This window comes from Culex pipiens, chromosome 2, assembly GCF_016801865.2.
Source record: "Culex pipiens pallens isolate TS chromosome 2, TS_CPP_V2, whole genome shotgun sequence".
NCBI classification, from domain to species: domain Eukaryota; kingdom Metazoa; phylum Arthropoda; class Insecta; order Diptera; family Culicidae; genus Culex; species Culex pipiens.
This window is the reverse complement of record NC_068938.1, coordinates 185553424-185568423: the sequence shown is the minus strand read 5'-3', so window position 1 is coordinate 185568423 and position 15000 is coordinate 185553424. Positions and strand designations below refer to the sequence as shown.

At 33.2% G+C, this 15000-nt stretch overlaps 2 protein-coding genes across 2 annotated transcripts in view; one reads left to right on the top strand and one right to left on the bottom strand.

The window, feature by feature from the left end:
- Window positions 1-15000, top strand: part of LOC120415444 (protein N-terminal asparagine amidohydrolase) — a 120046-nt gene that overhangs the window by 66965 nt on the left and 38081 nt on the right. The window lies entirely within an intron of this gene.
- LOC128092930 (protein N-terminal asparagine amidohydrolase-like) lies at window positions 481-5522 on the bottom strand. Its single transcript, XM_052708135.1, has 3 exons — window positions 5340-5522; window positions 5143-5272; window positions 481-695 (listed from the first exon to the last, which is right to left on the bottom strand). The coding sequence occupies exons 1-3, from the start codon at window positions 5460-5462 to the stop codon at window positions 496-498; spliced, it is 453 nt and encodes a 150-aa protein (XP_052564095.1). The 5' UTR covers window positions 5463-5522; the 3' UTR covers window positions 481-495.

Sequence of the window (15000 nt, the reverse complement as noted above, 5' to 3'; positions counted from 1 at the left end):
GGTCCACATTGCTGGTCAGTTGCTGCCGTGTGGTCAAAATTTAATGATCAACATCCTTTTGGCCGGCAGATACATGCTCACACCGAAGAAGGGGTAAAATTAATCCAAATTGATGAGAAAGGATTAGATAACCACCATTAGTCTCTTCGAGTGGGGGGTGGAGCCCTCATACTCGAGGATGATTTTGGCCAAATCTAGGGAAAAAGATTGCTCAATCTGTGATGGTATCGAATATGTGAAGTGGGGGAAGAGGTGGTGGTCAGTGAGCTTCCAGCAAGAAAGGAAACGACACAGTATTATCGGGTTGCAAATTTTGAGGTTTTTATTTTGGGATAGGAGTTTGTAGTGAACCCCTTTGGTGATTGTGGGAAGAAAGGTGATAAATTATCAATTTGATATTAAATTAAAATATTTGGCACTTAGATGACAGATGAAATTAAATTTATCATACTAATTGAAACGAATTTCACCTAAGGGAAGAATCATAACATGACCTTAAGACAAATACTCACGCATAATGTTGCTAAAAAGGTCCTCCGCGTAACCCTGGGTGTCCTTGAAGCCACCGATCAACTGCAGCTCGATGCGTCCCTCCGGATAGCCGAAGGCGAGTTCCTGAACGCGGGCAACCATCGTGGACACGGCCTCGTCGGTGCCATTTCCGTCCAGGTGGGCAAGGGCCACCGCACCGGAACCTGTATTGGGAGAAATCGGTTTGTTTTAGTTAATTATTAACTTTACACATTAATGTATTGATTCACACTTAAAAATAAGAAAACAAACACAATTTCATGTTCTCAAATATTTAAATTTCCGAAACAAATTGTAAAGAAAATAATAGGATATTTTGAAAATAATGTTTCGGCTATTGATTTTGATTTCTCATTTCAACAGAATACATGTTTCAATAGCGTGCATTTTGGCATGTTGAAAGCCAAAACAAAATGACTAAGCACATATAATTTGATGATCTTTTGGCTTTCTTAGTCAAATATACAAAGTTCAAACGGTTTGTTGGCTGAGAAAGCCAAAAAACTTTTCTACACTTGTTAGTAAAATAGTAGTTTATGCAACATGTTGCAAAAAGCAGTTTTATTCAGCACGAGCCGTAAAACGAGGTTCACCGAGTTTGATAAATACGACGAGTGCTGAAAAAAATATGTTTTGCAACGAGTTGCTTACAACATTTTTTGCAACTACGAAAACCACATTTTGAATGGAATTTATGTCTATCATCCATGTGTTAAGCAAATTCATCGTTTAAAACAAAAACAAATATTGAAAAATGTTACTTTTCGATACTAGAGTTGTAAAATTCAACTTTTCAGCATCCATTTCAGTGCTTCAGTGCAGAACTTTTTAGTTCTGTTATTGAAATGTGTTAATTTTCCATTCTGTTATTTTTGGTAGGGAAAAGTAGGCCATTTCGTTTCTCCAGAAGGACAGGAAAAGTTGACAGTTTCATAGCGGAATTTCCAAAAATACTACTATTTTGCAATTCCGTTGTGAGACTTCATACTTTTCCTGTCATTTCTGAGCGACAAAACGGCCTACTTTTCTGTACCAAAAATAACAGAATGATAAATTCATACCTTTCAATACCAACACTGATAAGCTTTAATTTAATTTTTCGGCACTGGTATCTAAATGCAATATTTTTCGTTGAATTTACCTAACAAATCGATATTTGACATAATTTTTTTAAAGCTTTTTCGGAATCATAAAAATGTTCCAAGCAACTCGTTGCAAAACTTGGTTTTTGAGCAGTTATCGTTTTTATCCATAAATACGACTATTCAGCAATTCCATTTGAAAAGAGCCTAAACCGAAAAAAAATTAGACCCGTATTTTTTTGTTTGGCCATTAGGGTGACCTACGCCGTGCTAGGATGGTCTGAAAAATGGCAATTTTCGTCATTTTTCGCAAAAACCTCTTTTTTCGAAAAATCATATCTCCGCGCCATTTCATCCGATTTTAGCTGTCTTAGACGCAAAAGAAAGATGATGAGTTTGGCTTTTTGGGAAAATGGTAAGAAGTTTCAAAAATCTAGCTTACCATTTCAAAAAGTTGCATGAAAACTTATAATGGCGTTTTGACCGTGTCTGGACCAAAGAGCCTATGTCTGAAAATATTTTTATCGGATTTCTCGGAAAATTTCACATAACATGTTAAAAAATTGGTGATGTCAAACCGTACGTTTTGGAGATATGATTTTTTGAAAATAAAAACTGAGTTTTTCGACGCGCCAAGCGCAAATACGGAAAAATGACGAAATTGACAAAAAATCAACTTATTTCACTAAAACTGCGATAACTTGAAAATTTTAGCGATGACCTATAGATGTTTGGGTATCAAATTTTTTGTAATTTAAAGACGTAGGGCGTCCAATTTTCCCGGGTTTTGAATTTCCCGGGAAACGGGAAAAATATATTTGAAATCCCGGGATTTTTATTTAAAACAGTCATAAAATCTATAATTTCATTATATTTGTTATGTTTTCAAGCTTTATTCATACAATCAGCTCAATTATATTAATTGGTGATAATCTACACTTCAATCTTAACATAGACGACAGCTTTTAAATAGCTTAAGGGGTTACATAAATGCAAATTGGCATTAATGTCAGAAGTTGGTATGAGAACACATTTAAACTTTTTTAAATCTATTTTCAAGACATTTGAAATTTGAAAACATTTGGTTGTACCATTGCCGATATAAAACAATTTGGAGTTGGTAATTTTAAAAAATGGGTGCCACGATATCTCAACACTGCTTTGACCAAATCGGCTCTTAATGTTGGTGAACACTCGTTAAAATGGTTTCGTGTGCCTGACGAAGGCCAATATTAAAAAAAATATTTTTAAATAAGATAAAAATATTTTTATTTTTTTTTATATAAAAGCTAGAGAGCTTGTAATTCTTGCATTTTTCAAATATGCAAAATTCAAAAATCGGGCATCGTCATGCACATGGGAGGTCTTGTGAGTCAATTTCAGCCAATTTGGTCCATCCTATCTTGAGAAAAAAATGTTCACAAAGTTTGAATGTTCGCAAAATTTTGTGCTTAAATCGTCTCTTACTCAGTTTAAAAATGAAATATCTTCATGAAACTTTCAGGAGTGATCATCTTTCAAGTAGATTTAATACATTTTCTGTAATATTTTTTTTTGGTTTTTCTACATGTATGTAACCTCTTACAACAAATCAAAAATATTTTTTTTGTTTTCTATTCTGCTTCGGCTAACTGGGGAAAACCGGGACTAATGTCTGAATAGTTTAATATATTTTTCCATTTTTTTAAATTACTAATATTCATAAATGTACACGGAGAAAAATGAGTTCCCAAAATCGTGAACAAGCGTTCATGAAATTCGGAACCACGAACAAAGTGTTCAAATTCCATGGTACGATTTTGAAAAACGTACCATGAAATTTGAACACTTTGTTCGTGGTTCCGAATTTCATGAACGCTTGTTCACGATTTTGAGAACTCATTTTTCTCCGTGTAATAACCAGTCTTTTAAAAATATAGAAACATAAATAAAAAATATTTAAAGCACTAGGAATTTTGTGAAACTGTAAACTCAAATTTAATAATTTTCACTAATAAGCCAAGTTATTGCTGATATATGCCGCATACAAATTGTAAATTCTTATCCATTATTATGTGTTCAACTATTTATATATTTGTACAAAAAAATATATTTATGGGCCAAAATTTCATTTTTTCCAATCTCGGAAATTCCCGGGACCAATTATAAAAAAATCCTGGGATTCGGAAATTCCCGATTTTGCAAAAATCCCGGGATTTTTTTTCCCGGGAATTCCCGGGATGGACTCACTAATATATTGAATAATATTTAATGTTTTTGCATGATTTTATCCAAATTAAAAAAAAAAGGCTTTTGCTATAAATTTCTCAAATGCTGAAAAATTGAACAATTACATTTATATGAAATTTTAAAAGAATTATAAAATATGTTTTTCTTTGAAAAAATCAAAGGAAATATACTGCCCCTGATCGCATAAATGTCCCATATGCATTTTCAACGATTTCAAGTTTTTGATGTAGTTTGGCTCAAAATCGTGTGCTCTTTCAAAAGAGCTTATAACATCCAGTACTTTGTTTTATAAATCAGGAGGAAATCTAGTTTTTTCGCGAAAACATAACACGTAGCCTTATGTATGGGACAAACTTCAAATGCATTTTTCTCAGCTTGCTGTTTTTGCATATGGGACATTTATGCGAGCATGGGCAGCATAGGTTTTAGGATTTTTAGTAAAGAAGCCCCACTTTTAAATATTTTATTTTACATTAGCTTAATAATAATTTTATTTTATACGATTTTTTTTTCTCCTTTATATTTACCGCTTTAAAAATATTGAGGAACTTTTGTGCTAAGATACATGTTACTTCTTTTGTGTTATGTTGTACCTTTTATTTTAAGTAATTTTATATTTATTTTTCATGCTTGGTTTTTGTTTTTAACGGCTAGATTTGCACCTGTTTTACATCCTACAATCATTATTTGTTTCCTAGGATTTAGGAATTTTTTTCATGAATTTCTAGTGATTTTTGGGTGTTTTCATATTTATTGATATAAACTTAATCTATTAGTTTTTAATTTTAAACACGGTTTGTAAAAACATTATTCAGAATATAACATAAGAATGCATAATTATGTTGACATTCAAACTAGGAAATATTAGTTAGAAACAGAGTTGATCCCAGATCAAATCCAAAACATTGTTAAAATTTAATGAAATCCAATCCATTTTGGATATTCTCGTTTGGTTTCGCGATTTTGTAGATTGTAGCCTACACGAGGCTGACCGGAAAAAGTGTGTTAATTTACTCTTTTTTAAATCAAAGATCAATCCAACATATATTGAAGATATATTGAATATTGAAGGTGAGTACTTTAACATTTAATTAGAGAAATAGAATTTAATGAATATTAAACGTTATTTTGAGAAAATCTTCAAGAGAAGAAATTAGTTGTTTGTAAGTTAAATGACTTAAAATATTTTTTCTTATTTGCTTCAAAGACATTTTGAAGAAAAAAAAAAAATAAAACAATAATAAAATTGTTAATGATACTATCCAGAGCAATTTAGACAATTTTAAAGCTCAATTCTTACCTGAATGCCGCACCACCACAATCACGCACGTGGTCGCGTCGTCTGACCCGATAATGTTGACATTTTTGTCGTGTGGTGCCACCGCGGCCAGTTCCCGCTGACAAACGTACAAAAGTCCTGGAGCACCGACCTGTTAACAAGAATCAATTCGCCATTAAAAATCAAATTTCCCACAATTGATCAAAAAAACTTCTCACCGTTTTCGTCGGAATCGACAGGAACTGTGTGGCCGTTTCCCGGTAAACCGGATGCTGCACAAACAGCGAGTGTGTGTCCATGGGGCACTCGTCCTGCAGGACGCCATTCAGCACCAGCACCATGGCCGTACGCCGGAAGTCGCAGCTCAGCTGGGGGTCTGAAAAATAAAAGTTGAAAGAAAAACATTGAATCAAATTTTACGAACAAAAGTGCATCATCTGAAGAAAGTTGATTGATCGACGGTGACTGGGCTGGCTTGAAGTTTGACACTTTTACAAGGGTTTTTTTTCATATTTTGTTTGGGAAAGTCCGCGGGGGCTTGGCCGCATCTTCCTCACATCGCGAGGACGACAATAATAACAAATATAATTTATTCACGTGTCAGGTACCGAACCGCGCGTCGCTCGGATCATCATCCAAGCAGGCCATTAGACAAACCTCAAGCTAGAGGCTGCAATGGTGGTGCAAGGTGAGTTATGACTTGAAAACATACATGTTTGAAAGGCTCTTTGCCCGGGTCGGGCTGATGGTGGTTGATTAAATTATGAAGATATGGCCTTGCCGTGCCTCTTGGTGGTGATGGTGACGAATAGATTGGACGACATGCTGTAAAGCGTCGTTTGTTGTCGCTCAAGTCAGTTGAGAGGGATTTTTACAACTGTACACTGTGAATTTAGCTCAAAATTTTAAAGTTCTCGCAATTTTAGTGAAAAAAGTAGATTTTTTCCCGTTTTCATCATTTTCTTTTACTTTTCAAAAAACTGTATCTTGGAATCCTGTTAATCCCATTCTATTTCCATTTCCAGGAATCCAATAAAAATATTTTCAAATATAGCTTTCATTCATTTTTTCAAAGATAAGGCAAGATTTTTGAAATTTTCGACGATTTTTTTTCCAAAAGCTCAATCAAATTCATTTCATTTGCGTCAAGTCAAATCGGTTGAAATGGCGCCAAGCTATTCGCGATTAAAAGCTCAAAAATTCCGACAGATGGCGCAAAGCATCGAAGAATGACGATTCAAATTTTCGCTGTTCGGTTACATAGGAATGCAAACTTAAAATTAAATTCACAGCTCATAGAAAAACTTTTGAGAAAAAATTCAAGTAGTACGATTGTTAACTTTTTGCCCTCTATAAATTAACGCAATAAAAAAAAAATTGGAAAAAAAATAATTTTGAAAAAAAAATATTGTTTGAAATGATAGAGCATCAAAAGTTAACAAAGTATCAGCTCAAATTTTTGCTCAAAAGTTGTTTTGAACGCTGGAATTTAACAAAACAGAATTTGCATACATAACCTCAAAGGGCGGAAATTTCAATCGACATTATTCGCTCTGTTCTGCTACTCAACACTAGGTGTCGCATGTCGTTTGGCTCTTGAACGCCAATTCGCGATCAAAAGCTCAAAAATTCCGACAGATGGCGCAAAGCATCGAAGAATTCGAAATCAAAAGCTCAAAAATTCCGACAGATGGCGCAAAGCATCGAAGAATGACGATTCAAATTTTTGCTGTTCGGTTACATAGGAATGCAAACTTAAAATTGAATTTACAGCTCATAGAACAACTTTTGAGAAAAAAATCAAGTAGTACGATTGTTAACTCTTTGCCCTCTTTTTTTTTGTAAAAACGTTTATTCAGACTTTTGAGTTACAGCATCATTTAATACATTACAATCTAAGTGGAAATCAAGTGCGGTAATTGATAGCGAGCTTTTAGAGTCTAGAATGAAATTTACATAATTTATAAATGTTTTCAGCGCCTTTTGTTTGCTCCTAACTTCGCAGTGTTTTAGCTCTGGCAAGAGAAAATCCTCTAAAAATTAACGCAATAAAAAAAATTGAAAAAAAAAATATTTTGAAAAAATAATATTGTTTAAAATGATAGAGCATCAAAAGTTAACAAAGTATCAGCTCAAATTTTTGCTCAAAAGTTGTTTTGAACGCTGGAATTTAACAAAACAGAATTCGCATACATAACCTCAAAGGGCGGAAATTTCAATCGACATTCTTCGCTCTGTTCTGCTACTCAACACTAGGTGTCGCATGTCGTTTGGCTCTTGAACGGCAATTTTCGCTGTTCGGTTACATAGGAATGCAAACATAAAATTGAATTTACAGCTCTTAGAACACATTTTGAGAAAAAATTCAAGTAGTACGATTGTTAACTTTTTGCCCTCTATAAATTAACGCAATAAAAAAAAATTGGAAAAAAAATATTTTGAAAAAATAATATTGTTCAAAATGATAGAGCATCAAAAGTTAACAAAGCATCAGCTCGAATTTTTGCTCAAAAGTTGTTTTCAACGCTGGAATTTGACAAAACAGAATTCGCATACATAACCTCAATTGGCATTCATAAGCTGAACGACATGCGACATCTAGTGTTAAGTAGCAGAACAGAGCGAAGAATGTCGATTGAAATTTCCGTCCTTTGAGGTTATGTATGCGAATTCTGTTTTGTTAAATTCCAGCGTTCAAAACAACTTTTGAGCAAAAACTCGAGCTGATACTTTGTTAACTTTTGATGCTCTATCATTTAAAAAAAATAGTTTTTTCAAAAAAAAAATTTTCAGATTTTTTTGTATTGCGTTAATTTATAGAGGGCAAAAAGTTAACAATCGTACTACTTGAATTTTTTTTCAAAAGTTGTTCTAAGAGCTGTAAATTCAATTTTAAGTTTGCATTCCTATGTAACCGAACAGCGAAAATTTGAATCGTCATTCTTCGATGCTTTGCGCCATCTGTCGGAATTTTCGAGCTTTTGATCGCGAATGGGCAAAAATTTCAATCGACATCCTTCACTCTGTTCTGCTACTCAACACTAGATGTCGCATGTCGTTTAGCTTATGAATGCCAATAGAGAATTTGCAGCAAAGCTTAAAGACACATGTCGCCACCTATGAACAAATAGCGTAAACCGATGATTTTTTGAAAAAATGTGTTTTTTCCTTCATAATCAACATTTTTATAAAACTTATGCCGGATTTGGATGATTCATTTTGGCGCCACCTACATTTAAAATACAGGCGCGCTGCAAAACCTCAATGAGTTTTTAAAAAGTGTGCTTTTTGCGAAAATCGATGGAAATTAGCATTATTTGACCCACCGAGTCTTATTATTTCGGCCAAGGAACCCCCAGAATAAATTTAATGAAATAAATCAACCATACTTTGTTAACTTTTTTATTGCTTTCACTAAGAATATATTTATAGAAAATGTTTTTTTATCGAAGGTACTAAATTTTCATTATTTAGTTATAAGGTACTAACATTTTCACAATATACCGTATTTAAAAAAAACTAAAATTTTCAAAATTTGCAATATGGGTATCAAACGAAGCGAAATTTTGTATGCTCTTTCACCTTATGCTCCAAACATTTGATTTTTTATGCTTCATATAAATTTGACATAAAAAAAAAAACTATAAAAAAATTAAAAGCCATACACAATTTCAATTCGTTTGATACCCATATTGCAAATTCTGAAAATTTTAGTATTTTCGAAAAAATACGATATTTTGTGAAAATTTTGATATTTATAAGAAAAACCTTTAACAATGTAAAAAGGCATAACAAATTTGGCATCGTTTGATACCCATATTGCATTTTTAGAAAACTTTGGTATTTTCGAAAAAAAACTGTATGGTGTGATTTATTTTGAATTTATAAAAAAAAAACAATAAAAGAGAAAAAAAAGCATACAAAATTACTCTTCGTTTGATACCCATATTGTAATTTCTAAAAAATGTGTACCTTAGAAAAAATAGGTATTTTGTGAACAATTTTGAGTATTTATACTTTGAAGCTTACTTTATAATGAAAAAAATAATTCTTGGTAAAAACATTGAAAATTTAACATGATATGGATGAATTAAGTCGATGTTAAAAAAATTCTAAAAGTAAGTTACCGTCCATTATCGACGATAGAATTAGAACTATCTAAATAGTGCTAACGATAGATTATCGTTATCGTCCCGACTATAACGATAGAACTATCGTTGTCCTTATCGAGCCTTGAACATTTTATCGTTAACAACCTTGGAACTCATATCCTTTTGATAAACAATACAATTTTTAACATTTTATTCACATATTTATATCGGATTATACATTTTTTCATAAAAAAAATATTAAAAAAATATGTTTTTCGGCTTCAGATTTTTTGCAAAAAAAAAAAAAATAAAAAAAAGAACATAAGGGAAAAGGCAAAAAATTACGTTAGCAAAGTCTAAACTTCAGCATTGCTAAGACTAAAATTTCGCAAAACTTTACGAAAAGATCATTTCATATTTCAATTAGGCCATTTGGACATTTTAACCACCGTTGGTTTTGTACTTGCAAAGCAAAAATTACTGTTTAAAAGTTACCAATGTTAGGATACCTTTCATTTTATTAAAAATAAAAATTAGAGAAAAGAAGCCTCCTCCAACATTCTCTATGAAAACAGTTTAAATTTAAAATTAGACAAAATGTTGGTCTGTTTGGTATGTTAAGGATTTGTTTTCACTTTAAAAACATTTTACTATCATGTTAATGATCTCGTTTTCAATTCTATGTGTATTCGAAACATATTTTATAAAATTATAATCCATAAAACATATCAAAACATGAAAATAAATAGAAGTTGGTGAAGTTTGTCAAAACTTTGTAGTAATTTTGTATGTTTTTTTCTGAAATTTACCAAAAAGACCAAAACAATAAACTCTTATATTTGTTAAAGACTTGTATTCAGTAACCAATGATACTATAGTATCAAACATAGATTTTTTACCGAATTCGGTAATGTTTACCGAATTTTCAACTGCTGAACAGTTCGATAAATTGCAAACTAACGAATTCGGTAAAAACTTACCGAAATTTGGTATAGAGGACTCGCGATCAAAAGCTCAAAAATTCTTACAGATGGCGCAAAGCATCGAAGAATGACGATTCAAATTTTCGCTGTTCGGTTACATAGGAATGCAAACTTAAAATTGAATTTACAGCTCTTAGAACAACTTTTGAGAAAAAATTCAAGTAGTACGAGTGTAACCTTTTTGCCCTCTATAAATTAACGCAATAAAAAAAATAGGAAAAAAAAATAATTTTGTAAAAAAAATATTGTTCAAAATGATAGAGCATCAAAAGTTAACAAAGTATCAGCTCGAATTTTTGCTCAAAAGTTGTTTTGGACGCTGGAATTTAACAAAACAGAATTCGCATACATAACCTCAAAGGGCGGAAATTTCAATCGACATTCTTCGCTCTGTTCTGCTACTCAACATTAGGTGTCGCATGTCGTTTGGCTCTTGAACGCCAATTTGCAGCAATGCTAAAAGGCACATGTCGCCACCTATAAACAAATAGCGTAAACGTGAAAAAATGTGTTTTTACCTTCATAATCAATATTTTTATAAAACTTATGTCAGATTCGGATGAGAAAAAATATTTCCCACAATTTGGTGTACAACTTTCCAATATTTGTTTGATTTTTCTATGAGAAAACTGTAAATTTAGAAAAGATAGTAATTTGGACTATTTGGCAAGAAAGTCACAGTTATCATTTATATAACTGTTTATTTCATTGATATATACGAAGGAACAATTTTTTTTGTTATCCAAAACATGTTTTTTAAAGAAAAAGTTCACATTTTTATGCACGCTTCAAAATTGATGTTCATTATTTTAAAGCAAAACAATTTTCTCGTCTTTTGCAACCAGTTTAATTAGAATTGATGCAGGGAATCATGAGAAATAAGCAATTTTGTTCTTCAAACCAGCAGAAAGGAATACGCTATTTGGCAAGAAACATCACTTTAGCGCCACCTACATTTGAAACACAGTCGCGCTGCAAAATCTCAATTGAAATTCATTATTGTTCATGTGCAATCGAAATTCGGTAAAATTTTGTTCATTTTGACAGATGGTTACCGATCTAAATTTTACCGATTTTTCAACTACCGAATTCGGTAAAAAATCGAAGTATGATAAATGGCTTTTTTGAACATGTAAGTTTTTTTTTTAAATTTTATTGGTTTTTAGTGGAAGTTCTGATTATCCCTGTAATCAGTTGCAATTCACAGTGTAAATTTGATCAATCAAGACACTGAAACCATTCAGATCTTGTCAAATTCATCAGCGTCACTGACAACTTATTCATCCTGCTCATAGCCGGTTGATGCCATATCGATCCCATCCTGCACGAGACGGCTCACTTGGATCGATCGACGACGCCGCTTTTCGGTGGTGCACCACAATTCAAGATAAATTCAAAGCCCATACCGTATGACACAACTGCATGATTTATGGGCTCCGGACGTTCGATCGGTTGGGCTCGTCTTTCGATGAATGAAATGGTTTATATCATGCTTGTTTGGACTCAAGATGATGAGGGTAACTTGAGAGGACATTTTTTTTTAAACTGAGATTATCAGTTGTAAATTGATGTATTTGATAGACTCAGTTTTCATTGGAGTTGGTATTGCAAATTTATTCCACTTGCTCTACCTGATTAAGCAATTTACACTAATTTAATTTCACCTGTATCCCCTCCCGAGGGGGCGCTCATTAGAATGTCTACTTTATTGCAAAGGTGAGGCCACCTAATCAGCACGCGCTCTCCAAACATCCTGTCGCTTGACAGGTGAGCTCATTTTTCACGGCTCGAATTTCCATACAAATTTACGTGGCATGGCATATTGTCATTTGAATATCTATCTCCTAATGCTGATGGCGAAGGCAGGTGACAGGTGAGATGCAATCAATTCAATTTGCATCTTGTAAATGGTGGCACATTTCAACCCCTCTCGGCCTGTGGGGAGGTTCAGCAATTGTTTTAAAGTTACGACCATGTGTTGACTCTTGGATTGACGTAGCGATGACGCCCAAGGGCGGATCCGTACGGGGATTGACGAGCATTTAAGTCATGTATTTTTCAAATCTACTGTGACTTCTTTCTCTAGGTAAATTTGATCAGTTTTGACAGCAGAAAGTACGTCACAATGACAGCCGTAATCCCACTTTTATCATGTAACGACTTCATTTGCCCATAAATTTAACCAACTACCCATAAATCATCCTTATAACTAGGCTTAGTGATTTTTCACGCTCGAAAATTGCAAATTTCACGGGGACCTCAATTTCAAAACACCAAATTTCACGCAAATTTCGCGGAACGTGAAAAATGTTAAAATAACTCTGAAAATCTTATGTTTAAATCACAGAAACTGCTTTTTATGCTTCATTATATATTATTTAAATAAACTAAAAACAATTTCAATAATTTTGAACCTGACACAAAAAAAAACATCTCCTAATTTTCCAAAAAGATTCCACCTGGTTTATGGGTGGGCTCTATATATAATATATATTTTGAAACAAAGTGTAGGGCATGCGTATTCTCATTTATTGAACTGTTTTTTTAATATTCGACTAATATAGCTAAAAAGTTTTCGCTGATTTGCTTCAATTTATTCTTGTCCAGCCAAAATGGGTTGAATAATTTGTATTTAAAAAAATTAATAAAATTAAAGGTTTTCATCACCCTATTCCAAATTTAAATTAAAAAAAAATAAGCAAAATTTATACATTTGTAACGAAATCGAAATTTTTATTCAAAATGAAAACAAAAAAAAGTAGTATTGTTTAACTTTCACGGGAATCATCCCCCAAATAATCAAATATCGTCTCAGATAAATCTTATTTTTTAAAGTTGATTTCAAAGATAAAAAATACCCTTCATTTTAATTTGAATAAAACAAAGCCTGATTCTTTTAATTTCTTATGAAACTATACCTTTAAAATAAAACAGCAGTTAAATTTTTATTACAGCAAATGAAAATATTACTAAACTTAGTTAGTTTCTAAAAAAACTGAAAAATTTGAGCAATTCTTCAAATGGTTCATATCAAGCTTTTTAATTGTAAACTAAAAAAATTACTTAAGTTGTCTGTATGGATGAAATATTTATTATGTCGCTATTTTGAAAAAAAAAATTTGCGAAAATTGATAAATTTCACGAATTCACGCCGTCCACGAAATCGTCAAAAATCACTAACCCTACACCCAAAGTTAAAGAACGAGAGGATAGTCCTCACGAAAAAAAAACGTGAGGAAAGCGCTATTTTGCGTGAGCATAGTCCTCTCGCGTGTTCATTCGTTCATTGGAACAGTTCATCCTATTGAGTGGCTTATATGGACAAATGACCGCCATTTAGTCACCGAACCATGGTGGCCTATACAGCAAAGGCACGGTTCAATATGCCGAAGGTCTTGGGTTCGAGTCTCGGTGACGGTACTTTTTTTTTGATAGATGAACTTTTTTTGAAGATGAACCCATGAGTAAAGTACTCTCGGTATTTTCGGGATTTATCCTCTCAGTCCGCACACAGTACCATTTTACTACCGAATCGTGCTCTTTATCCTCTCGTATGCCGATGTCCAGTTCTGGGTGTATGTTTGTAATTAAACAAGGGTATTCACTCGCTTAATTCGACAGCATTTCATAAGATTAATTTTACTCTTATTTGAGTTTGATAAATCATTTTGAGAAAAATCGTTACAGTTTCACAGAAACATAAAATTTCACGGGATTTCACGGAAAAAGCCAAATTTCATGGATTTCACGCTGTCCGCGAAATCGTGAAATTTCACTAACCCTACTTATAACACTTCTATAAAACCTTAATCTCCCATCTCTAATGCCATGTTCGTTCACATCTAACGACTTGGGCTTAACTTAACTAAATTCCCCTTCCTGCTTCGTCTTACCTCACCAACAAGTTACTTCCCTCAATCTACAACAAACCGCGCTCATAGTTGAAATCCAAACCGCCATCAAACAAGCAGTGGGTGGGTGGATGGGCGTTTTTAATTGAAATAAATGTTTTATGATCGCGCTAAATTTTCGCATTATTGGCAATTCCTTGTTTGAGCTTCGAGAGCTATACCTCATCGAGTAATTTTTAATGGTACTTGAACGGCAAGATCTTGCAGAACGAAGTTGGGATATTAGTGGTTCAACGAAAGGGGTTTGTTTAATGTGATTAAAAGTGACTTAAAAAGTTATTATGATTAACTTAATTTAGTTCAAAAAATTGCCAAATTACCCCATTAGGATATCATTTTATTACCCCCAACCTTACAGCGTTCAGTCCCAGCTTCTTTTTCATCATAAGATTAAGCAAAGATGCTCCTCTCTCCTTGCCTCTTCCCTTGGAAATATGCTTTATCGATAGCAATGGGATTTTAATTTATAGTTGAACAATTATTTTTTATTGCGCGACCACAACCGGAGCCGGTCCTTCGCTAAAAAGTTAAGGGCTTGGCCGAACCTACCAACTATCGGAGAAGCCGAGAGATGCCCCGGAATGATGGATTGGATGTATGTTTTCGACGAACCACGTTAAACCCGCAAAGTCGCGTGTGTGCTTTTACCCGCTCCTTAAGGTGAGTGTGTAAAAATATTCCCCCCCGGTGAATTATGGCTTAGTCGCAAGCAGAAAAAAGAGGGCGTTTACCGATGGCGAATTCCGTTGAGAGTATGTAATTTTACCATAAAAAGTGTGCAAAATTACATCACTTGAAATTGCATTTTTTGCACATAAATTGATGTAAAATTACATGAAAAGAGCTTTCAAAACGCAATCAATTTCTTCACAAATTTTCACTGTGTCAATTTTC